The 26,917-nt window shown below is 34.9% G+C and overlaps 2 protein-coding genes across 2 annotated transcripts; one reads left to right on the plus strand and one right to left on the minus strand.

Annotated features, from left to right (window-relative positions):
- Positions 1 to 8,012: 8,012 nt before the first annotated feature.
- On the plus strand, positions 8,013 to 17,863 carry LOC136810918 (mitochondrial inner membrane m-AAA protease component AFG3L2-like; the record flags this gene model as incomplete). The annotated part of the gene is given in 16 exon segments (XM_067067505.1): positions 8,013 to 8,077; positions 8,523 to 8,634; positions 8,982 to 9,241; positions 9,643 to 9,770; positions 10,224 to 10,323; positions 10,656 to 10,829; positions 11,074 to 11,371; positions 11,791 to 11,920; positions 12,296 to 12,393; positions 12,701 to 12,811; positions 13,376 to 13,491; positions 13,938 to 14,018; positions 14,222 to 14,341; positions 15,263 to 15,457; positions 15,717 to 15,825; positions 16,337 to 17,863. Coding segments are annotated over 16 exon segments (2,207 nt in total), but the record flags the coding sequence as incomplete, so codon positions are not given.
- Positions 17,864 to 23,924: 6,061 nt separating this feature from the next.
- Positions 23,925 to 26,050, minus strand: LOC136810917 (adenosine receptor A2b-like). The gene has a single exon (XM_067067504.1). The coding sequence runs from the start codon at positions 25,944 to 25,946 to the stop codon at positions 24,738 to 24,740; it is 1,209 nt and encodes a 402-aa protein (XP_066923605.1). The 5' UTR covers positions 25,947 to 26,050; the 3' UTR covers positions 23,925 to 24,737.
- Positions 26,051 to 26,917: the final 867 nt, after the last annotated feature.

Genomic DNA, 26,917 nt, shown 5'->3' on the forward strand with positions numbered 1-26,917 from the left:
GGACACTATGCAATATCCACCAATCAGCTTTAAATTCCCTTTAAGAGCCATTTTTTTTAAAAAAATCTTCAAGAATAAAGAAAGTGTGATACCTCACCCTCTTAGATTTTGATGAAATTTTGACCAAATGATCCATCACACAAGAAAATAAGACCATGAAAATTTCACCTTGATATCTCAAGTAGTTTTTTGAAGATACAGAGTCTCAAAGATAGGCTACTAAGCGGAAATTGGACCCCTTAAAAATCATGAACTCTGGTGGGGAGCAGATTTTGAAAGCCAATGAATTTTTATTCAAGTACATTAGAAAGCTGATTTACAGTGGATTTCAAGAACTTTTTGTAGGGAATCAGAAAAAATCAAATTGAGTCTCCAAAAATTTTTTCCCAAAAATCTCTAGCCACCTCCTGTAGAGGGCTTCAAACTTTGTGTAATCTGGGTTTTTGGAAGCACTTTTTAGCTGTCTGCTGATGGTCCTTGGAGACTTTTTTGAAGCAAACTTTTGACCTGGAGTGGTTTACTGGTGGTTTTGGCCACAAAAAATAACATTTTCAGGATTTCTATTTTTTGTGTAACCGTCAAAAAATGGCCGAAAAAATTGCTATTTTGGCAGATCTGGAGCAAAATTCAAGATGGCGTATCTTTTTTAACCCCCTACCCCTACAAATTTTTTTGAAACTTTCAGTAATGCTTCCTTAGTAGGGTCTAGTTTATAACCTCAAAAAAAATCTCAGTGAGGGCTTGAAAAGTCTCTTAAAGATATGATCAATTGAAAATTTGCTTAACTTCGTTGTTTTGTTTTTTTTCCCTCCTAAAATGCTAAATCAGGCCCACTTAAGGGCTCTAAAGGTAAATTCTTGTCAAAATATTGGTTGATCTTCTCTAGCCAACTAATCATTGGCATTAAGGGAACAACTGTAAAAAAATTCAGGTCATTTCCATTAACAGATGACATTTTATGACTGTTTCTTTATTTTTAAGTATAGAATATGTAAAAAAATGGGACTGACATCTGGCCTTTCCTACCATTCCAGGGCCTATATAATTTCCAGGAAAAGCCTCAACCTTTCACAGTTTGGTGAATATTATTCTGAAATATAAGATGGTTACTTCAACTAAATGGGTTTAACAGTACTTAATTCCTATTCAAAAACTTTTTAGACTCATTCAGAAATCCTACTTTGACAATAATTTGGGCTTTACCGCAAAATTTCTAAGTCCAAGTGTCGTGATTAACTTTAGACTGTCCAATATTTCTTGTCCAGAAGATTTAAACATCATTGTTTGCAGTATCTCATAAAATATCACCCTAGTAATGTTGCTTAGTTATTTAAGAATCAACAAGTAAGGCTGTCAGTGTACACAAATATAGAGATATTGGACAGTCTAAAGTTAATCACGACACTTGGACTTAGAAATTTTGCGGTAAAGCGCAAATTATTGTCAAAATAGGATTTCTGAATGAGTCTAAAAAGTTTTTGAATAGGAATAAACCAGCTGCGCTGGAAGCTCCGGCTTAAGAGATTAAAAGATGTGAAAGATGAGCTTGTTGAGTTAGTTGTGTTAGAACGTTGCCAACAAACTGCTAATCAGAACAGATCAGAAAGCAAAGTAATAATTCTATTGCAGAGCGAGTATGAGAAATAATCTTAACGAATAAATAAACCAGCTGGAAGTATAGCTCTTCTAAGTGATTACACGTGCACTTTCTTGCCTAAAGAGCCAACCCCACCCCCCGCCCACTCATCCTCGACTAAAAAGTTCAAAATTGGAGCTAAAGGAGATAAACATTTAGAAGTCAATATTTCCAAGTTCTTGATTTGATTGTCCAGATAAAATTTCGGGGAGAAAAATAGCCTAAATTAGAGGCCACGGGCTTTTAGCTAAGCATTATTTTTTCTGTTGGGATAATACTTGGGGGAGAGTAGGATAAACATAGTGTGCACCCCCCCCAGAATAGTGGGGGGGGTTTTGCTGATTTGGGTCGAAAATTTTCAGGTGGGATTTGGGGTTTTCCAGGTTTTTGGTGGGAGAAACAAGTTAAGGTGGGAGTTAATTTCTTTAGGTGGGACTTTGGGTGTTTTGGAAAAAGTTATTAAAGTAAAATTTCTTATTTTCAGATTTTATGACTTTATGATATATTTTTTTTATATATTTCATAAATGTATATAATAGACATATTAATATATTTTGGATTTAACACAGGTTAAATTGCGGTTTAACTTTTGTTTAAAGCGCCTATATACAGTATTCGAATGGCTGGGTGGCCGCCCTCCGCCAACTAAGTCTACTTTGCTAATAGCCATGTGACGTCATGTTCAAAATGGCCATCACATCTCCCTGTTCAAGTCGACACTCTAACTGAAAGCTGACAGGATGAGATATTTTACCTCCCTCCCTCCCTGCAGTTATGGTTGTAGGCGAATCCTCACTTATTTATACTAATATTGTAGTTATCGGGACAAATTTTCCCCAAAACTTCTTATTCGAGGATTAGCCATAATTTCATGCCAAACTTATATCTAACGACTCACACTTACTTCTAAGCCATCTGACTACTTGATTGGTTTCTACCCAGGGGAGGGTCCATGTACAAAAAAGCGGCATGCATCATGGGGTGGGTGGGTGTTTTCAAAAAAATTTTGCTGTTTAGTACTTGTGCACTATACATGGGGGTATCAGGGTCAAATTTCTGATTTGCTGTTTAGTATACATGTACTATACAGGGGTGTCAGGGTCAAATTTCGGATTTTCTGCTTAGTATTTGTGTACTAAAAAGCCAAAATCAAATCAAATTGTAATTTATTTTAGATTTTCACCGGAAATCTTTCAAAATTCTCAATTGTTTTTGTCAATTTTCGAGAAAATTTTTTGAAAATTTTTTGAAATTTTTTTTATGGGAAGAATAAAAAACTTGCCCCAAAGTTTCAATTTTTTTGGCTTAAAATTTTTATTTTATGAAGAGGTGTAAGGGTATATTTGTTAGTTTTCTGGATAGTATATTGTACTATGTAAGGGTGTGTTGGGGTATATTTGGCAGTTTGCTTGATAGTATATTGTATTATACAGGGGGTGTCAGGGTGTATTTGTGAGTTTGCTGGATAGTACTGGATAGTATATTGTAAAATATAGGGGGTGTTGGGGTGTTTTTGGGAGTTTGCTGGCTAGTATTTTGTACATTTTGTACTATAGGGGTAGTGGGTGTTTAAAATCGAAATTTGCTACAAAGTACTGATACATGCCGCTGTATTGTACATGGACCCCCCCCCCTGTTCTACCCCTGATGTAGGTCATAGGCAAATGGAAAGTTAAACATATGTAATATATTGCATCTTCATATTATGGTAAAGAAGTTTTGTTTTGTTCCTCGAATTAGTATATTTTTTTTGTTTTTAGCTGGGATCTGAGAGTCTGGGCTGAAGGTGGGAATTTTAGGATAAGGTGGGACCTGAATTTTCAGGTGGGACCTGGAACCCCCTTGCACACTATGATAAACCAAATAAAATGGTACAATATAGTGTATGTAATAAATAGTGGTATATTTGGAAAAAAACTGTTTCGGGTTTGAAAAAATCTTCAAAAGGAACGGTCGCCCCAGCCAATGAAATTACGACAAAGTCCAAAAAATATCATTTTCAGTTATAACACTGTGAAAATTTGTTCAAATTTACACAGGAATTGTGTTTTAGTATCCTTTACTGAATTCTCATAGTGATATGTTTGTAAAAAATCTGTGTCGGGTTTGAAAAATCAAAGGAACGGTCGCCAGCCGCGATGAAATTACGACAAAGTCCAAAAACGATCATTTTAAGCCATAATACTGTGAACATTTCTCCAATCTTGTTCAAATTTACACAGGAATTGTGTTTTAGTATCCTTTATTGAATTCTCATAGTGATATGTTTGTAAAATATCTGTGTCGGGTTTGAAAAATAAAAAAGAACGGTCGCCAGCCGTGATGAAATTACGACAAAGTCCAAAAACGATCATTTTAAGCCATAATACTGTGAACATTTCTCCAATCTTGTTCAAATTTACACAGGAATTGTGTTTTAGTATCCTTTATGGAATTCTCATAGTGATATGTTTGTAAAATATCTGTGTCGGGTTTGAAAAATCAAAAGGAACGGCCGCCAGCCGTGATGAAATTACGACAAAGTCCAAAAACGATCATTTTAAGCCATAATACTGTGAACACTTCTCCAATCTTGTTCAAATTTACACAGGAATTGTGTTTTAGTATCCTTTATTGAATTCTCATAGTGATATGTTTGTAAAATATCTGTGTCGGGTTTGAAAAATCAAAAGGAACGGTCGCCAGCCGTGATGAAATTACGACAAAGTCCAAAAACGATCATTTTAAGCCATAATACTGTGAACATTTCTCAAATCTTTTTCAAATTTACACAGGAATTGTGTTTTAGTATCCTTTATTGAATTCTCATAGTGATATGTTTGTAAAATATCTATGTCGGGTTTGAAAAATTAAAAGGAACGGCCGCCCAGTCAAAAAATGATGAATACTGTACAAAACAGGATCATTTTCAGCCATACACATAACACCACAAAAACTGCTCAGAACGTTTTCAAATTTGCACTGTAATGTTGTAATTTTAGTATTCTCTTTCGAATTCCAATGGATGTGTGTTTGAAAGTTTCATTCCATTGTCAAGTTACAGAGTTTTATGGTTTTGCGCGTCCATAAAACTAGAGAAATTAGCCATATGCAAGATTTAAGCACTCGAGCAGCTGACGATTCATGGCCAAAATTTCTCCAAAGTCTTTCCACATTGTTAGACCAGTATGCATCAAACTTCTCATAAATCATGTCCAAAACATCATGAATAATGATGAAAATGATCACTATCTTTCACTGAGATTTGCAGCTAAGCCCACTTTCGGCAGCCATCTTTTTCTAAAATACTTTCGCAATATTATCGAAATCCAGATAATCCGTTTTTATTAAATCGGAATAGATCATCGGATTAGATAAACAAAAAAAAATGTCTTGACCGTCGTCGGACGAGAGAGAATTTAAGGCTCCTAGGCCGGAGCAATTAAGTACTGTTAAACCCATTTAGTTGAAGTAACCTGCTTATATTTAGGAATAATATTTACCAAACTGTGAAAGGTTGAGGCTTTTCCTGAAAATATAGGCCCTGGAATGGTAGGAAAGGCCAGATGTCAGTCCCATTTTTTTACATATTCTATACTTAAAAATAAAGAAACAGTCATAAAATGTCATCTGTTAATGGAAATGACCTGAATTTTTTTACAGTTGTTCCCTTAATGCCAATGATTAGTTGGCTAGAGAAGATCAACCAATATTTTGACAAGAATTTACCTTTAGAGCCCTTAAGTGGGCCTGATTTAGCATTTTAGGAGGGAAAAAACAACGAAGTTAAGCAAATTTTCAATTGATCATATCTTTAAGAGACTTCAAGCCCCCACTGAGATTTTTTGAGGTTATAAACAAGACCTACTAAGGAAGCATTACTGAAAGTTTCAAAAAAATTTGTAGGGGGTTAAAAAAGATACGCCATCTTGAATTTTGCTCCAGATCTGCCAAAATAGCAATTTTTTCGGCCATTTTTGACGGTTACACAAAAATAGAAATCCTGAAAATGTTATTTTTGTGGCCAAAACCCACCAGTAAACCACTCCAGGTCAAAAGTTTGCTTCAAAAAAGTCTCCAAGGACCATCAGCAGACAGCTAAAAAGTGCTTCCAAACCCAGATTACACAAAGTTTGAAGCCCTCTACAGGAGGTGCTAGAGATTTTTGGGGAAAATTTTGGAGACTCAATTTGATTTTTTCTGATTCCCTACAAAAAGTTCTTGAAATCCACTGTAAATCAGCTTTCTAATGTACTTGAATAAAAATTCATTGGCTTTCAAAATCTGCTCCCCACCAGAGTTCATGATTTTTAGGGGTCAATTTCCGCTTAGTAGCCTATCTTTGAGACGCTGTATCTTCAAAACTACTTGAGATATCAAGGTGAAATTTTCAGGGTCTTATTTTCTTGTGTGATGGATCATTTGGTCAAAATTTCTTCAAAATCCAAGAGGATGAGGTATCACACCCTGAAGACTCTTTAAAAAAATGGCTCTTAATTGTCCTTTGACTTTCAAAAAATAGTATTTAAAAATTTTGAATTTATAATAATTACAATTTAAACAAAAAAATTGATACTTCATTAGTGAAATATTCAATAAATTCCAAGTTTCAATTTTCAGTGGGCGTTTTTCTAGTGCTTTGTTGATCGCGCAGTTTTTGCGTCACACAAACTTTCTCGGCCGCTGGTAATAATTATGCATTGCCAAAATTGGAAGAAAGGATTTCATCAGTTTTATGCATATATTAAATTGCGAGATATTCTATTGGCCGTGCGAGCGCACTTTTCTTAGACTAGTCGGAATACTTTCTTTTACTCGCGGGATTGATGGTAACTTTTCATCTGTCATTATTTTTAAAATGAAGCACAACCAAAAAAAAAAACGAAACTTCTGAAAGTTGCGTATTTCCAGTGAGTAAACGATTCTGATAATTAACAAAATTGATAATGATGATTTTTTTTCGGTCAGGCAAATGTCTCGTATTGGGGGTTCTAGTCTTGACCCCTAAGCCTAAGCGAGATTGAAGCGTTTGGGTAAACGAGACAAAACTCCAAAAAAGCTGGTGTTTTGAAGCGCTTCCATGCGATCGAAATATCACTATTTGTGACGCACTTTTAAATGCAATAAAAAATGAAATTTTTCTATGTTTCACTTTTTTGCACCTATTCTTCAAAATAAAAATATTCAAGATTTTAGCCCTTTCAGTCCCAAGGTTTCTGCGGCTAATATTCCAGAGTGAATTTCGTGATTTTCACCTATACATAAATAATGAAGAATAACTCGATGACAAAGAGGCTATTTTCAATGAACTTTTGACCCTTTTTTTCTCACATATTTTGGGACATTTTTACACCAAAGCCATTTCCATAAGACCTCTAGGTCCACTGCACTAGAAAAGATCAAAACATGGTGATCAAAGTAAATTTCAATCAAAAGTAGAGATATAAAATAGTAGAAATAGTAGTAATAATAGAAAAATTTCATTGATCAGACCACTGAATATAGAAAATATGGGTTACTATCTACCAACTGTCAAAAAATTAGCAATTATAACTGTGTACATCACTCACAATCAAGATTTGAATTTCAAAAATCAGCCTTTTTAGAGATAGGAGGTTTTGCCTGTAAAAAAATTACTGTATCTTACACTCGGCATATCTTTTGATAGAAAAATGTTATTGACTTTAAGCGGTTTTTTGTATGGTGTGCCAAAATCTCTCTATTTTGATTTGAAATGGGTTCCAGGCATCCCAAATGCGCCGAAACTGCACAAATAAATAAAATTTACACCCCCGCTATGCGGGTTCATGGGACACAGCGCACTCACTAGAGTACCCGCTATGCGGGTGCGTGGGACAGAAAGGGTTAAGTTCTTCTTTTATTCAATGATTTTTTACAGCACTTTGTTGACAATCTAACTCTAGCATCAAATTCCTGCTTTCTTCAGTAAATTGAAAATGAGAATTAATTAAAAAATTAAATTAAATTAAATTAAAATAATAATAGGCAGACACTGTCCTGGTATGAAATATGTGTCTGATGTGATATGAAATGGGAACACTTATGTAAAAATAAAACCTTTACAGTAAGCTGCTTTAAGAATTATTTGACACAAAAATTATTTTTCTGAAAGTACTTAGAAGTTTGTATAGCTTCAGAAATATAGAAGTCTATGAGGCTTTTTTAACTGGGAATGTAAATGAAGGGTTATGAATATTTGTGACATATTTAATGAAATTTTCATTGAATACAGAACAAAATAGAAATTATTGAGAGTGAATTGTTTCAACATCAAATAAATACAACGCTACAAAAAAAGATCATGCAGTATTGAGGTCAATCTTGATGTAACTCCAAATCCTACTCCATTTCAACATCTTCATTTAACCAATCAATATGGCAATGTCCAAATTTTTGCACTTTGGAAAGTTATTCTCAGAGTTGGCTGCCCAATCAACCAAGGTATGAAGTTCGTTCAATTGTCTTACTATTAATCCTATCTATATTTGTTGTAGATTTAATTTTGAGAAGCAATGAAATTTTTTTTCGAAGCTGATAGTAAGTTTAATTAAGAACACTGCTTACTTTTTGAAAATGCAGATAGGAACTGATAAGAAGATTTTTGTAAAGACAATTTGTAACGAGACTTGTTGGTTCTTTCATTCCTTATCGAATTAATTATTAATCTTCTTACTATTGAAAAATCTCTATTATCGAACAGGAATTAAGAAGGAATTTTTTCTTAATTTTAATTATACAATTATACAATTTCTAACTTTTTAAATAGGTACTTATCATACAATTCTGGAGGGATTTTCGAGGACTTTTTGGGTTGGTCAAAAAAAGGACATTCGGCAGAGACATTTTTTATAGAAAACATAACACTCCTGTAACTTTTTTACAATAGGTTGCTACAGGATCACGCCAACGAGCCCTTCATTCTTTGAGGAAATTATATTCATCTGAACCACCAAAGGGATTTGAAAAGTTCTTCCCAAAGTCTACAGGAAAGAAACCAAGTAAGACAGTGTGCAGACATCAAATCTGAAATTCCTTTTTTAAAGCATGGATGTAACAGAGGCTTTAGTTTTTTAAGACATTTCGGACTTTGTTTTGAAAGTACCATTATAGCCCTACTATTTTCAAAATTCGATACCCTAATTAGACATAGATGTACTCACTCGGTTTAAAACAACAGTTTAACAATTTTCACAATATATAATTTTACAAAAGATGACAAAAAACAAAGCCATCCTAATGTCACATCTGGAAAGAATTAATCACAAAAGTTAAGTATACCAGTTATAAAAAGAACAAAAATCTATTTTATTTTTCATACTAAAAATGTGCATTTTTTGTTTTACAGGTGGGTCCAGTAACTCTGGTGGATCAGGTGGTGGAAAGAAAGGCAAAGAATGGTGGCAAGAAGAAGAAAACAAACGCCTCCTAATCATGACCGCTAGTGGACTGTTAGCCATGTATCTTCTCTCTGGTTCTAGTTCTTCAATGCGCGAAATCAATTGGCAAGATTTCCGTATCAACTATCTAGAAAGAGGAGAAGTGGACCACGTGGTGATCACCAATAAAAGTTTGGCTAAGGTCTATTTGAAGAGTGATCCTGCTAACGTAAGGACTTGTTTTGTTTATGAGAGATTATTCATAAGTTTTATCATTACCCTTTTTTAATTACCTTGGGTACGAATTGTACATTTTATTTGCAATTATTGATTCAATAACCAAGAGCTCCTTTAGCTAAGTCATTATTGACACAATATTGGCCTTTCATTAGCATGTTGCTGTTATGGTGCTATATGTCCATTCTTGAATAAGTAGCGCTTTGATGCCAAATTCAAGCAAGTTCATTTTTGAAGATACAGCACCCTGTAATAATCTGTAAGGATAACCAATATGTCGGTTGGCCTGCATGCCGTTTCGTGCTCTGTGAAAAGTATGAGTAAAAAGAGGAAATTGCGAGGTGAAATAGTAATCTTGTTGTACATTTGTTCTAATTGTATTTTTCCTTTCAGTGTCACATCTTTTTCAACATTGGAAGTGTTGACAGCTTCGAAAAGAATTTATACCAAACACAAGAGGATCTTGGTATCGATCCTGCGTTTTATATCCCAGTCACTTACTCCAAAGAAGTAGAATGGCTGTAAGTGTCCATGCTAGCTTTTATAATAGTTTAGCTAAGGATTCTTCGACTTCTATGGTAGCTTTACCAACAGTGCATTGAGGAGGCGAAATTTGAAATTTAATAACTCTTGGTTAAGACCCCTCATTCTTATCTTTGAAGATTACTCTTGTGTGTGATGTACTCCTCGCCCTTCTCCACTCCAGTAAAAAACACATGTCACTTACCTTTCCTTCAGTACATGTACAATATCATATCAGTCTGTATCTGTACAAATTCAGATGAGATGGAGTTTTTATGAGATGCTTTAATAATTGGTCATTCGAAATAATAAAAATGATGCGTTTTTTAGAAAAAGTAACAAAATTGTTTTATTACTGGTTAACGACCGACCAAATCAAATAAGAGCTTGTAAAAACTCTCGTCCCTACAAATTATGATTTGAAAAGTCTTTTATATTGGTTCTCCTTTTAGATCTGAACTGATCAAGACAGCTCCATTACTGCTGATCCTTGGTGGTTTGTTTTACTTCAGTCGTAAATTACCTGGAATGTCTGGGTCAAAAGGACCAGGTGTAAGTTCCTTTCATCTCTAGTTAAAAACTAAAGCAATTTATAGCTATTGTTCAGATTTCCCAGAATATTTTAAAATCTTCACTCACCATCTGAATCAGTTCTAATTGTAAATCTAGGCTTCTGCCCATCCTCTAGCGAAAAGAGTTTCTTATATAGAGGATAACGGAAGTTTCTAGAGGTTTCAACGATTCAGACTAATTGTAATCCTGAATGTCTTCATTTGAGATGTTTAAAAAAATATATAACTTTATTTAGTAAGAGAATTTAAATTATTATATTAGTTGTCTTCATTATTGTAAAATAACTTTCATACTGCATTGTGTCACAATAGGGCATGTTTGGAGTCGGTCAAAGCACAGCAAAATTCTTCAACAAAGAGACAGGCATAAAGACCAAATTCAGAGATGTTGCTGGCTGCGAAGAAGCCAAAGTGGAAATCATGGAGTTTGTCAACTTCTTAAAACATCCTGAAAAATATCTAGAGCTTGGAGCTAAAATCCCAAAGGTAAGTCAATGATTTGATTCATGTTTTTCGCAATTTTCGCAATTTTCCAAAAGAAATTATGTAATTCAATGGAAGAAAAACCTGGTTAATATTGGTTATTTATCATTTTTATCTGAATATTGTTATTGTTACTCCGATTGGAATTCAGTGGCCTCATGGCAGCAGATATTGAGCCACAATGATTGCGATTTTCTTAGTTATGTACTTACTTACTCTTGTTTCCCTTTCTTCCATAAAACTCTAGGGTGCCATCATTTCTGGACCTCCAGGAACAGGAAAAACCTTACTGGCTAAAGCAACGGCCGGTGAAGCTCAAGTCCCTTTCCTCTCAGTATCCGGCTCAGAATTTTTAGAAATGTTTGTCGGTGTTGGGCCGGCCAGAGTCAGGGACATGTTTGCACAAGCTCGAAAGCAAGCACCTTGTATTATCTTCATCGATGAGATTGATGCAGTTGGGCGGGCGCGCGGGAAGAGCGGAAATTTCGGTGGTGGTTACGATGAACGAGAGAACACGTTGAATCAACTCTTAGTCGAAATGGATGGTATGCTTTAATTAATATTTTAATCCTATTCAGTCCTATTCATGATACGCGCTATTGCAATGTCTTCTGACATTACATCACGGACCCAACAGCCTGACGTAATATCAGTCAATATGTCACTTGCAGCCAATCAGCTTGTTGGGTCCGTGGAAGACATTGCAATGTTGCATATCATAAATTCCTTTTGTGTGAGTGACTTCAATGTAGTACTTTGCATCATTCAATCCGAAATTAGGAGCATGCAAAAAATGATTTTCAAAGATTTAGTTTTTATTACCTCTGAGGCATAAGGATATAATACACTAGAATTTTCATCCAATACCCTTTAACTCGTTTTCTGTTGATGATTCTTTTTAATGTTAGCTACGACGTATTCCTCCAATCCAATTCTCAACACCTAAAAACACCTTTTCTTTCAGGATTTTCATCCACTTCAAACGTAGTAGTACTTGCTGGTACCAATCGTCCTGATGTATTGGACCCAGCTTTGATGAGACCTGGACGTTTCGATCGACAAATTCATTTACCGCCTCCAGATATCAAAGGAAGGTTAGTTAATAAGATCACGCCCAATTTAAAAACCGAAAACAATTAGCTCACTACTCTTAACATATAGTCAGCCAGCTAAGGTCACGAAAAAAATGGACGGGGTATGAACAAATCCAAAACCAATTTCAATCGAAAATATACACCCCAAATATCTAGAAATCATCAACCGGACCTATCCAAATTATTTACCTGACGTCCCCGGTTACATTTTAGGTCCTGGATGACTTCATATAGGCCCAAGCTAACTTTTAAAATTTTTGTGAGCAAACTGTGATATTTTTCAATGTAAATAAAATGAGGTGTTTTTCTCACGTTTGGCTCAGACCTGGTTTGGCTTAGCTGAATAATTATTTTTGACACATTTATAATACCTAGGGTATCCATCTTCAAAGTCCATTTACGACCATTGAAGTATGAATTGGACGAGAACGAAGTAGCGCGCAAATTATCAGCCTTAACTCCAGGTTTCACCGGTGGGTATCAATGTTTATTATGTTTTGAATTTTGAAAAAAGATATTTCCATTATGTTATGGGCAAATCTGAAGCGAAGTCATCAAGAAATGATGGAGATTGTTTTGTTTTATTAAGCCGTCGGTCACAGAGATATAATTTGACCTCTCTCCAGATTTCCACTAACGTTTAACTCGGTGGTGCTCACTTGCCAATGATTTTTTTCATCGTTTCTAATTGTGGTTTAATACTTTTAAGAAAGAAACTACACAGGCTAATAATAACAGCTTTACATCTGACTTAATGATCTCATATTTTTCATTTTGCAGGTGCGGACATTGCGAATGTGTGCAACGAAGCAGCACTGATTGCTGCCCGTCATCTTTCGAAGCTTGTGGAAATGAAACATTTCGAAGCCGCCATTGAAAGAGTCATTGGTGGTAAGTGATTCAGATAGTCGCAATCGATAAAATGGAGGACTAATCAATATTCATCTATAAATAGATTAGCCAATCAACGTCAGCAAAATTTGTGAATATCGTTTATTATCGATTTTATTAAACTGTTAACGATTAGGAAAGATCATTTATCAATGATTATCGATTTAGAATATTGCTTAAATAAAAATCGATTAACTAATCAATCGATTGAAAATGATTAGTCATTATCTGTAATCGATGTTCGTTATCGATCGATTCTCTTTAAGATACTTCAATTCCCTCGTGCTTCTTGTTATGGTTTATTAGCTCTGGGGGCTGCAAGGTGTGCCTTTAATCAGCCTTAAATTCAAAGCAAAAAGACTTCGACCCATTTTTTTTATTAAACACTCATTTATCTAAATTAATCAATTCATACCTTTGAGATACAAGAATTTCACAATTTCACAAATTTCTCAATTTTTGAGTGCTAAAATCTGAAAACAAGAAAAATGAGGACTTTAATTGTCTTTTGTTTTCAAGCGAAGGTATTATATAATCAAATATTATCTTTACTAACTACTGTAGGCTTGGAGAAAAAGACACAAGTGTTGCAACCGGAAGAAAAGAAGACAGTAGCATACCACGAAGCTGGACATGCTGTCGCCGGATGGTTCTTAGAAAATGCCGATCCTCTGTTGAAGGTGACTTTATTGTGACCTTTTTGTTTCTAATCTCATAACAGAATATCCATTCTGTGCGCATCACGCTCTGCTCAAGAGGGATTTGGCGAATACGACTAACCATGGTGACGTGCCATATGCACGCGCGGAGTTACCCGAATCTGTTCAAAGATTATCTTCTTTGATAATTCGAAGTGGAACCTCCATATTTTGAGCTGTTTTCTGATTCCCTCTTTAATACCTTAAACTTTCTATAATTCAAACGTTTTTCTACCCGTCCTCCTTTGCCAGTTATGGGTAATTAAATGTTTCTACTTTTGTTGGGCTTCGATGAGCATTCTAAGGGTCACTAACGACGCTCGCATGGTTAACCTCCCTCGCTCTCCTATACATCCTGTGCGGTAGGACCGCTTTCAAGTGAACGTACCAACAGTTTGACTAATTTTGACATTTTATTTGTTGACTAGGTATCAATTATTCCTCGTGGACGAGGTCTTGGTTACGCTCAATATTTACCTAAAGAACAATATCTATACTCAACAGAACAGGTAATTTGTTTTGTTTTTATCAATTCTGATGTTAAAAGTTTGAGCATTTTTACAAACGTTTGCCTTCTCTGCCCCACCCATAGATTGAGTACTTATTATATTTTTCTTGCTTTTTACAAATGTCGTCCTTTGGCCTGCCCCAGCATACCCATCCATTTTTTTAGTGAATATTATATTCTTACGATTGATATTTTTCCTTGTAGCTTTTCGATCGAATGTGTATGACACTGGGTGGTCGTGTTGCAGAAGAAATCTTTTTTGGACGAATCACAACAGGTGCTCAAGACGACTTAAACAAGATCACTAAAAGTGCTTACGCTCAGGTATGTGCCACATTATTTTTCATTTTTGTATTTCATTGCTTTTGAACACAAAAAATATTTTCTATCTTTCGCGCCTTCGAAATTTCGAGAAAATTCTTTCTTTTTGTTTATTCTGTTGGTCAGCATATATAGTCAGCAACATCTTTAAAATGCTCTACATTTTCGTTATGAAAAAAATGTTTTTTTTGGAATACCTGTTTTTACAAATACATGTGACATTTCGTGTAGCTCTCTCAATAAGATTGACCTGAGTTTCAGCCTCGACAAAAACATTCCATTCGATGTTTTCGCGTCTGCTTTAATCTTGATCGATCCATCCTTTTCTTTCCTTTTTGAAGATTTTGTGAACAAAGAATAGATTTATCACTATAAAAGTATTGAATGGTAAAGATATTGTGTAAAAAGAAATATGAAGTAAAAAAACTCATTTTCGAATAACACCTCCAGTGATATTTCTTTATTTATTGTCGCTAAAATACGTTGGTGAGTGCGGAAACCAAAAAACTAAAAATTTTGCTCCCTTTTAACACGTAGGATCTTCTCCGAGATGATTTTTTCATTTTCTCAATCGATACTCGAAAGTTTAGAATACTGATTACTTATAGTGCTCTGTTGTCGTGCCGCGGCAAACAGTTAAATCATCTAATGTTTCCAGCTCACCCAAATAAAGACGCATGCGTAATTTATCGTTCTTTAAACCGCTAGTTGTTAAACAGCGTAAAGTACAAAAAGTAATGAATATGTAGGGGTTGTAGTCACTGACCAAGGTCGGGGTTTGGGACGGCGAAATATGTCGTTCTTTGATAGTTAGGGTTAGGATTAGGGTTTGTCGTTCTTTTTAGATGGTCTGGAAACGTTAGATGATCAGTCTCCAAAGGACCCTTTCATTAAAACTCTTTTCCCTTTCTTCCTCCCTAACAGGTCGTAACGTACGGTATGAACGATAAAGTGGGTCAAATCTCTTTCGATCTACCACGTGAAGGTGAAATGGCGATGGACAAGCCATACAGTCAAGCTACTGCACAAATGATCGATGAAGAAGTCAGATCACTTGTTGATGTCGCATACAAATCTACACATGATTTATTGACCAAACATAAGGAAGATATTGAGAAAGTATGCTCTTGTTTAGGCTAAAGTTACAAAAGTTCCTCAAAGTGCTACTAGTAGTCATTAGAGGAGTCTTCTAGCCAAAGGAGAATTATTTGTTTTTGTAGACTTTCTGTCCATGATTGTACCTTTCCCAACTTAAAACCTCCATAGTCAAGTACACACGGGTTTAAACATATTCGGAGTATTACGGACTTTTCAGATTCAAACAAGTACAAAGTGTATGGAAGGTTTGATAACGCTATCAATTCTCTTCACGTTGTAGGTTGCACAACTTTTATTAGAAAAAGAAGTTTTGAACAGACAAGACATGATCGATTTGTTGGGTCCAAGACCTTTCGCTGAAAAATCAACTTATGAAGACTTTGTAGCTGGTAAGAAACCGTATTTATTAACTGATTGTGTGGGGCCTGTGGACCCCCTTTTTTTAAAGGGATATGAAAGATCGCAAAGCGTTTATTGATCTTTTTAAGAGTTTTTGACAATAAACCTTAACTCTTAAAAGCCATTTCCAAAAATTAAGTGCAATAATAGCGCACCGCGCTGAATCTAAAAATAGATTTTATTTTTGACATAATCATTACTCTCGATGTGTTTGTACGAGCTCCAATCCCATCGACATTTGCATTAATCTCTTTTGCACGTTAATTGCATCGTTTGACAAAAGATATATAACAGCTTGCACGTATCTTTAATTGAGCGCGTTGAATTGTGGGATTGCAACTCGTACAAATGTCAAAAAAAGTGAAAAGTAATATAATTATGACGTATGCGTTGCGGAGCGCTATTGGAGTGAGGGGTCGAATATGGCCATCATTTGCAAAATTCATGCTGTTTGGTTACTGTTCTCTAAATCTCGTAACCTTCTGGTCTTTCGTTTCACAGGTACCGGTAGCGAAGAAGAAGACACAACGATGCCAGAAGGTCTAAAACAACTGGCAGAAGAGATGAAAAAGAACGACGATGGAGGTGATGATAAACCTCTTGCTGCTTAACAATCTCTCACTACCACTAACCAAGTAACACTATTTAGTTTTTATTCCCTATTTTTCATTGGTTGGATTTTTTTAAATGAAAGTATATACATGTGAGAAGTTATACAATGGCATCCAAACTCGCTTGTTGCTACGACCTTCTGGCTGATCTTGGTTTTAATGAGAAGGTGCTCTTCTTGCTTTTTGTTGTATATCTGCAAGCGATGATTTATTTTTTATTTAGAATATTTTGTAGTGTTTTCGCCTCCTCAAATATTTTTTTTCAAGATTTTTATGAAATTCTCATCGTCGTGGTTCTGTGAGTGTTGCGAGAAAAGTAATTTTTTAGATAGGCGCACTTTTAATTGTGGCACAGATTAATTTGATGTAAAAATCTGATAAAACGAGTTCTTTCTGTATTCACAGAATTAACATATTTGGGAGTTATAACAGGAAATTCTTTTTTTGAATCACGTGATCAATAAAAGACTTGTACAACGATTGATGAGCCTGGCGAGCAGCACAAAGTTTTTACTCCAAAAGCACCAAGACTTGAATTATTTTAACTGCTAATATTTTTTAACATAAGAAGAGTGCTGATGACTTATTGTCAAAATATGTATTTATGAATTAATAGAAAAAAAAACAAAATTTTTGGTAAACCAAAAAAACTTAAACGATCGAGTATTATTTGTACATAAGATGTGTTTATTTTACAAAAAGACATCATTATAAACTAAACATTATTTTTGTGTTGCTTTTTTTTGTAGCATTGTCTTAAAATGAAATACATACAAAATAAACCAAAAAAAAAATTAAAAATTAAATCAAAACTCAATTTTATTTACAACACACAAATTTTGAATTAACAATTTCTCCAAAAATTATTAATGAAGAAGTCTCACCTTCAAAAAGTTTTTCATTTTACACTTTTTGGACTTTTATTTCTTGACGTGAGAATTTTGGTATCTCTGTGCGAATGAAAAACATCTGTATAGTTTTCATATCAAGGTCACTAGAAAAGAAAATTTAGTCCCTATTCAACTCTCAAAAAGAAATTTGGAATAATAACGTTATAGACGCACGCGTTTATAGGAACCTGACTAAGACTCTAGTGTAGTAGTCTGTTCTTAATCTGTCTTTTTTAGGTCTCTTTCTTAGAGTGTGCTGAAGAATTGACTATAGCTAAGAGTATACTGCGATACGTGAAGAATTAGAATTTAAGACTAAGAGAGTAGATTTGTATTAGGTTAATGAATGACTTTTTTTATATCTGGAAAATACTCTAGCTTTGAATTTAGTCTTTTTTTCAGCTGACGTTCATCTCTTTAAAGGTTTTATTTTTACATAAGTATTTCATATCAGGCCAGTGTCTACCTATTGTTATATTGTGCTGATATAAGCAAAAAGAAAGTTTTTTTTTCCTCTTTCTGATCAATGTTATTGCACGTCCGTGATAGTGTTACTGTTTGCTTAATCAAGTCCAATCAAGTCAAAACCACGAAACTTTGTCTTTAATTTCAGCTTTTGAGTGACTCGACTGGCAGAAAAACCACACGAGATTGTTTATAAGACTAAAAAATTTTTTAAAAGAATGGTGTAAATCCATTTCATCATGAATATTCTTAACTTTTTTGGGAAAATCATATAAATGTTATATAAATTAGTTCAAAAAAATTATCCTAAAATATTCTTACAGCATTTTTAGGTTAGGATCCTAATTCAGACTAGATTTAACATTTAGTACACAGTTCTCAAGAAAAAAAATGGCAATTTTGTGAAAGGAGTGAGCCTTACTTGGGGTTAATTGACAATTTACATGTTTTTTTATAAGCATTGCACTTGTAAGCATATCCTAGGCTCAGATATGGGGAAAAATTAAGCATATGGCAAGCATTACTTGAGCCTACGAAAAATGTTTTTTCCTGATTTTGGCTGTTTGGACCTACCTACCTACCTACCTAGTGTCTACCTATTGTTATATTGTGCTGATATAAGCAAAAAGAAATTTTTTTTTCCTCTTTCTGATCAATGTTATTGCACGTCCGTGATAGTGTTACTGTTTGCTTAATCAAGTCCAATTAAGTCAAAACCACGAAACTTTGTCTTTAATTCCCGGGGGGGGGGGGTACTAGGTTTGCGAGGTGACGGGTATGTCCGAGCCAAAAATCGAAAATCGACCCTTTGAGAGACAAAATTTTGGTGATTTTGGGACCCTTTGAGAGACTTTTTCCTAAATTTTGGTCCATTTTTTCCAAATTTTGGTTTGATTTTCACCAAATTTTGGTCAAAGTTCTTGGAAATCGTGACCCTTTGAGAGAGAAATTTTTGATTTTTGTGATTTTGGGACCCTTTCAGAGACTAACTTTTGAATTTGTACCCCTTTGAGAGACTTTTGGGGAATGAAAAAAGGTACCCTTATGGCTCGCACATACCCGGCACCCATTTTGCCTAAGTACCCCCCCCGGGCTTTAATTTCAGCTTTTGAGTGACCCGACTGGCAGAAAAACCACACGAGATTGTTTATAAGACTAAAAATGGTACACGTTTTTTTTATATGAACAAACTTTATAAGAACATAAGGCTTCGATGGTCAAAATAATAAGAACAAATAATAAGAACATTTTAAGACTTTGCAGACTCTAATTTCTTAGGAAAATTGACAAAAATACTCACAAAATGGTGAAAGTAAGAACATGGTTAAAAATATTTTTAGGCTTACGATCCAAAAAGTTAAGAACATCTAAAGGCTTGAAAAATTTTGGATGTTCTTATAAAGGGTATCGAACAAAGTAAAATCCATGACAAAAAAGATTTCATATCTTTCTTTTCAAAGCAGACATCTTATCTTTTTTTTAAATCTTGTTCTATAAATTCCTTAAAGAGTGAAAAATAATTTTATCCTACCTAAGTTTGCCCTTATCCCTACATTTCATTTTATTATCAAAAATGAATTATTAATCAACTAGAGTTAATAATAGTCTAACCCTTATTTTATCTGATTTGCTACCCCATTGTTTTTCATCTCTCTAGGGTTTTATAAACCTTTTTTTATTCAGTACCTTCTAAACTTTGCTTTTTATTTTGTTATATCCCCTCTCTTTCTTATGTTATACACTTTGTATTATAAAAAAGGGATTCTTCCAATAATATTGTTGGGAGATATTTACATATGTAAGGTCATGTAGGGTCAACCCGGCACATCGTTGGTATGTAAGTAATTTTGGTGAACCTCAAACCCGAATGACTTCTTTTTCTCTGATGGTGGTTAGAAAGAGTGCTAATATTTCTTCTTAGTTTTGCTTACTCGTCAACTTTAATTCGCAAGCTTTTTCATATTGGATTGACACGGATGTGGAGCAAGATTGGATCAGAAACCCAAATGAATTCTTTTTCTCTGATGGTGTTTAGAAAGAGTTCTAATATTTCCTCTTAGTTTCTGAGTATTAAAGGTTTTGTTTTTAAATAAGAGTGATATCGTTTGCTTACTCATCAATTTTAATTCACAAGCTTTTTCACATTGGAGCAAGATTGGTCAGAAAGAGAAAAATAAACATCTTTTTGCTTATATCAGCATAATATAACAATAGCAAGACTTTTTTTTTAAGAATGGTGTAAATAATCCATTTCATCATGAATATTCTTAACTTTTTTGGGAAAATCATCCAAGTATGTTATATAAATTAATTCAAAAAAATCATCCTAAAATATTCTTACAGCATTTTTAGGTTAGGATCCTAATTCAGACTAGATTTAACATTTAGTACACAATTCTCAAGAAAAAAATGGCAATTTTGTGAAAGGAGTGAGCCTTACTTGTGGCTAATTGACAATTTACATGTTTTTTATAAGCATTGCACTTGTAAGCATATCCTAGGCTCAGATATGGGGAAAAATTAAGCATATGGCAAGCATTACTTGAGCCTACGAAAAATGTTTTTTCCTGATTTTGGCTTTTTTTGGCTTTTTTTGACTGGAATTTTAAGGCTTTTCAGTATTTCCCTAAATTTTTGCTTTGGATATAAGCATCCCTCAAGCATTTTTTCAGCCTTATTAAGCTTTCGACCTAAGCATCTCTGAGCCTGTTTTTCGGATTTTCATATGCTTATAAAAAAACATGTAAAATTGAAAAAGCTCTAAAAATGGCATTCTTAGCTTGAGTAGCAAAATTTCATGATGGTGATATTCTTAGCATTATTCTTAATTTTTTGGCCATTTTCATCATTGGCATTCTTATAAAGTGTATTCTTATAAAAAAAGTGTGTATGAAACGGAAACACTTCTGTAAAAATAAAACCTTTAAGCAAAGAGGTCCCAAGTACTACATTTAGTCTCCTGGGGTTCGAACCCTTGACCCTGCGCATTATAAGCTGAATGCTTTAATGGTCACAGTTGTTGAGTAATATTAATTTTTCATACTTGCTGGTTTTGTTTATGTTATTTTAAAAGCATGGACTTTATTTCCAAACTTCTCGACGCTTTTAACGTTCAATTTTTCAGCGCAATGTTATATGTTGACACATTTAATTGAAAATCATAGATAACAACGAGAGAGAAATAACAGAAAAATGTTACAATCGGAAAAACACGAAGTATATCAGCACATCCGATATTCATCATTGACATTAGAAAGTAATGACGTCACAAGGAGGTGTCGATGCCGCCCAATCCGCCCGGATGCTTTCTACGATATCTTTCTTGCTACATGTGTCAAAGAGAGTTTAGAATATCAATCAATTGTGAGTAAACGCCTCGAACAGAATAGCGAACATGGCGGACAAAGTGATAAAGCGCAATCGAGCATCGTACATCATCATTGAATTTTAAGATCTGTGAAGGATATGGGCTGTATGTGGTTTTAAAGACTTCAATTTTTAACTAGATGTAACCGACAGACTGAAATAATGAAAGATAAACTAAGATAACATGGGATCAATCTGTACTTTTTGGGAAGGTAATTGGAGCTGAGAACCTTGGTTGTCGACTACATAATGAACCATTTTACAACAAGATGGTTTTATGAATTACTGTACATACAACTAACTGTGGATTTTTCTTCTTAAAAGACCCCTTTTTTTGTTGGTGGATGTTTTGTAATGTTGACGAAGATGTCTATGAATCTGATTTGATTGAAATTAATTATTAGATTAAGCGTATAAAATATATAAAATTCGATTTCAATTTTCTTTGTTGCACGAAGGATCTACACAAGCCTAGACATGATTCTTTGCAAACAGGAAAATTCCATCACAACTGTGTGAAATTTTACATTGATATGATATTTGTCCCATTTATAAATTTATTCTCATTGAAAATTTGAAAATTGATCGTTTAGAAATAACATAATTTAGCCGGTGCGACAGGGTGCGAGTTCTCTCACCAATGGAAATCTGACAAGAAAATTTCATCTCATCCACATTGGGAAATTACATGACAACACACCTCTTCACAAAAATTAAATTGAGAAAACATAATTCAGTACCATTCCACTGGCTTTTTTGGGCTAAAAACAATCGAGTCTGCTAAATGACGCGCCCCTTACGCGCCCACGCGCCCACGCGCCTTGAAAATTTGACGCGCCCTATGATTTCGACGCGCTTTCAAAATTTGACGCGCCCTAGAATTTCGACGCGCCTTCAAAATTTGACGCGCCCTAGAATTTCGACGTGCCTTCAAAATTTAACGTGCCCTATGATTTCGACGCGCCTTGAAAATTTGACGCGCCCTATGATTTCGACGCGCCCTAGAATTTCGACGCGCCTTGAAAATTTGACGCGCCCTAAGATTTCGACATGCCCTAGGGTTAAATGCACAAATTTGTCCCTTCACAGAAAACCCAACTTCTTGTAATCATCTTTGACTTGGGAATTTTTGAAACGTTTTCCATTGTCGCTGTCTTTGTTAAGTGTACATCTCAATTTGGAAAAGAGTGATTTAAAATAATAATTTGATTACTGCAGTGACGTAGAAAAAAATCATGTACTGAAAACACGAATTATGGCTTGGTAATAAAATACTCGGGAAAAAGGTTTGTATCCTCAATCGCTCATAGAACGACACTGGGATAAAAACAACATTCTTTATGAGACATGGAGAAAAGTCTGATTTTGAAATCAATCAAAAGATTGAAAGTGAAAACTTTAAAAAAAAACTGTAAAACAATAAAAACTTCTAGATAAAATACGATACAACAAAAACACTACAAAATAAATCTACTGGTATATATGTAAGAAGCTTTTTACACGAAATAAATTTTTCACAAAAACAGGCATGATGAGTAACAACGTAACAGATAAAAATTGTTTCGTTAATTCTGTTTCAAAGATGGGGTGGGCCACTTGAACCAAAGTTTATCAATTAAACTGCAACTTGTTTATGATTCTATTTGATGAAAAATGATTCACGTGGCCCCGAAGCTTTACCATTCTAAGCGTTTTTTATGCGTAAGCAAGACTCTCACCCGACGTCAACCTCGTTCCCTGCGCATTATCAGCTTTTTGATGCTTACTGATAGCGCTAGATAATACCCTGGCATTGGCTGGTTTTCGAACGCGAAAGATTACGTAATTCAAAAACAAGACGTCAGATTTCATTCGTTCCTGGGTTTGAAACCATTGCATTGCAGTGTAACTTTGTAACGTCAGATTTTTTTATGACGTATTGTTTTGAGAAGTTCCCCCTCTGAGAGGGGGAACTCGCATCAGCCAACACCAGGGTATTCTCTGGCGTCAATCAGTAACGTAAATAAAGCCTGGGATACACGGGGACGAGGTTGACCCGACGTTTGAATATGGAGGATAAATCAATAAAGTCGAAGTAATTGTTCTCATTACTGTCAGTTACTTAGGTAGTGTCAAATTATCAGGGCGCGTCAATTTTTTAGGCGCGTCGATATTTTAGGGTGCGTCAAATTTTTAGGGCGCGTCAAATTATCTTGGTGCGTCAAATTATCAGGGCGCGTCGATATTTTAAGGTGCGTCAAATTTTTAGGGCGCGTCAAATTATCAGGGCGCGTCAAATTATCAGGGCGCGTCAAATTACCAGGGCGCGTAGGCGCGTGTGTGCGTAACATTTTAGGGTGCGTGGGCGCGTAAGGCGCGAAGGCACGTTAAAAATATGAGGGCGCGTGGGCGCGTAAGGCGCGTCATTTAGCAGACTCAAAACAATCATGGCTCAAAACAATGGATTTTATATCCACATTTAAACTTTTATCCCAGTGAGCAACAAAGTTCACCAAGGGATGTCCTTTATTCACGATAAAAAGCGATTTTATGTATTCAAGATAAATCTAAGGAGACGGTATAAAGCAAAACTGACATGTCTCCAAAATCGTCGTCTACTTTGTCGACAGCGGTAAAAACACCAAAATACCGTCGTCTGCTTAGTGAATCGGTCGTACATCAACTATCGACTTCGGTTCGCTTCTTTCTATTACTGAGTTTATGTATCGATATCGGGGGGGGGGGTGGAGATCAATCATTCTCAAAAATAGGTAAAGGCAATCATAGTCATCAAAGATTAACTCTCAAAAATAATTTTCATCCGAAGTATAAAATCTTTTAAAATATACATATTAGATTTGACATTGACACGTAGCGATCATACTTAATAAATTATGTACTAACATATAAAAAATAATTGCCATTTAGTTCACCATGAACTAAAAATACTTCCAGTCGAATAAGCTATCTGCTTTAATTAAGTTCCTTTGGTTTTGTTCGTACTGTTGTAAAGAGCCTAGTATATTAATGCTAATGTTTGGGATGACCTTCAGCAGCTGCTTGATACTTGTATAGTTATGCAATGCAATGTTAGGCAATGCGCCTTGGTAAATGATGATTTCTTTGACTGGAATAATTCAGATCACACTTAACTCTGCTCCATAAAAAAATACTGAAGCGTTTGAAAAACGGCCCGTTGATGCCTAATTACCGTGGTAATGATATATTGCGTACGGCTCGAAGAACTTTCATGGTCTACCATGGTAATAACGGGTGTCAATTCCTTTGATACGTTCTACCGTCGAAATGACAAAATATGGATTAGCAGAAAATCAGATTCTACTGTTATAACTACAATGTTTGACCGGTATATTGACCTGTCCTGCCGTGGTCATAACATATTGGCTCAGTGTTCTACTGTCTATGATGTGGTGATAACAAAAAAATTTTCGGTCCTCGGTCCTGCTCTGCAGGGTAACATACCTTACTCGGGTATGTTAACGGTCTAATTACAACGTATGTTTAATCAGCCCACAATCCTTTTCTGCCATGTTTCTACTAAGGTTGGCTTAGTACGTCGAAGTGTTCAACTCAGCTCCCTTTGATTGTCATTTCAATGGTTTTTGGACTTGATCCTGTTGATTTCGCGCTGTTTCTTCTCAGAGAATGCTCAGTCAATGTTTTGAATTTACCTTGTAGTAAGATCTTAAATGCTTTTCGAAACCTCCGATGAAATATGATATAAATAAAAGGGTTTAAACAACTATGGATAGCCGGTAAAAGGACAATGAAGATTGTAAATGTTGCTAAGGATAGTTCAGGGTGTTCTATTTGGAATGGTACTATGCATTCCGGGCATTGTAGTAAAATGATGATGATAATAAAATTGGGTAACCAGCATAGTGCAAATGCACCATAGATGACAGCTACGGTTTTAGACGCACTAACTTCTTGTTTTCGTTTCTGAGTTGCGTGGTCATCTTGTCGTAAATATGATGGAGCTAAAGAGGAGATCATTCTCTGTTGTTCCAGAGCTGTCTTCAGGATGAGGGCGTACAGAACAGCCATGATGATCAACGGGACAAGATAAATTACAAACACGATAGCCAACATACCATAAGTGTTATCTACCAAACATTTGCGTTTCACACCCTCGTTTATAAACGAACTTGATTGGATAATTCCATCCTGTGCGTCCCATTTAAAACTACCTGCCACGCCCCATCCTATAGAGTATAACCAAGTTGCGCATATGATTTGAATGGTCGTGCGATGATTAAAATATCGCTGGTATACAAATGGCATACGGACGGCAATAAATCGTTCGATAGCCATTACGAAAAGATGTGATATAGAACACGAATGAAATATCGAATCGGCGATATTGAATAAACGACAAACATGAATATCGAAACAAAAACCGTCGTAAAGATAATCATCGATTCGTAACGAAACCACAAATAAAATAACTCCGATATCGCATATATTCAATGATGCCACAAATAAGTTGGTCCACTGTCGCCGTAATGATCTAGAGGCTAGAATCACAGTCACCGCTAATGTATTGACAAGAAAACCAACGATAAAAACGACAATTAGGACACCGAAAATCACACGATTCAAAGCAGTGTTATCATAAGATTGGCAGTATGGACCGAATGTGATGTTCATTTGTGAGCCGTTTACTGTCGGTGCCGTAGTTGTTGACCCGTTTATTAATGATGGTAGAATGCCTGTCCAGTTTGACATTTTTCTGTTTATGTGAATTCCACCGTGTGTTATTTCGTTAACCAAATTCATGAGTCAAATGATCACTACGTTGAAATAAACCAACTATTTCTGCTGTTTGGTTACTTTGGTGTGTTGCAAAACTATTTCTTTTGCTTTCAATTTAATTTTTCATCGACTCTGAAAGTAAACGATAATACAATACACGTTTTTTTTTTATAAGAACAAACTATATAAGAACATAAGGCTTCGAGGCCCAAAAATTTAAGAACATTCTAAGAACATTCTAAGGCTTTGGAGACTTAAAAACATGCATTTTCTTAAGAAATTACATCAAAATACTCAAAAAATGCTGAAAATAAGAACATTTTAAGAACATTTTTAGGCTTCAAATCCAAAAAACTAAGAACATCCGAAGGCTTCGAAAATTTTTGACGTTCTTATAAAAAAAAAAACGTGTAAATGATAAAGAAAAGCTCAATAGTCAGAAAACAAATTCTAACCTTGTCAATGTAAACAAATATTCAAATGCCAACTGAGTAGGAGAGTTTTTAAACTATTTTTCAACCATCCTTGTAAGCTTTTGCTCTTCCCCGTAGAGCTAGATTAGAGATTTATTTGCAATCAGCCAAACACCATACATTGATGGCCTAATCCATACCTTTCTAGGGTCAATATTTACTCAAAATCCTATTATGTTTATCAAACATGTGAAAATCAGTTAGATAAAATAGTTTAGAGGGGTAATAACCTGAAGCATACACGTTTTTTATAAGAATAAACTATAAAAGAACATATGTCTTCGATGGCCAAAATATTAGGAACAAGTTAGTAAGATTTTAAGCCTTTAAGGACTCATGAACACTTGAACACCCGATTTCTTAGGACAAAGGACAAAAACACTCCCAAAAATGTTGGAAATAAGAATATGTTGTTCGAAGGCTTTAAAAATTTTGGGGGTGCTTTTTCATTCATACCCTTACAGTGCATTTTTTTTTCAAATTTTAAACTCTTTTAGAGCAAAAAAAAAAATCGAGATTTTT

The sequence above is a fragment of the Clytia hemisphaerica genome, unplaced genomic scaffold (assembly GCF_902728285.1).
Source record: "Clytia hemisphaerica strain Z4C2 unplaced genomic scaffold, Clytia hemisphaerica genome assembly, whole genome shotgun sequence".
In the NCBI taxonomy this organism is placed as follows: domain Eukaryota; kingdom Metazoa; phylum Cnidaria; class Hydrozoa; order Leptothecata; family Clytiidae; genus Clytia; species Clytia hemisphaerica.

Excerpts from the sequence above, each read along its gene's own strand:
- LOC136810917 (XM_067067504.1), bottom strand. The coding sequence starts at position 25,946 with ATGAATTTGGTTAACGAAATAACACACGGTGGAATTCACATAAACAGA.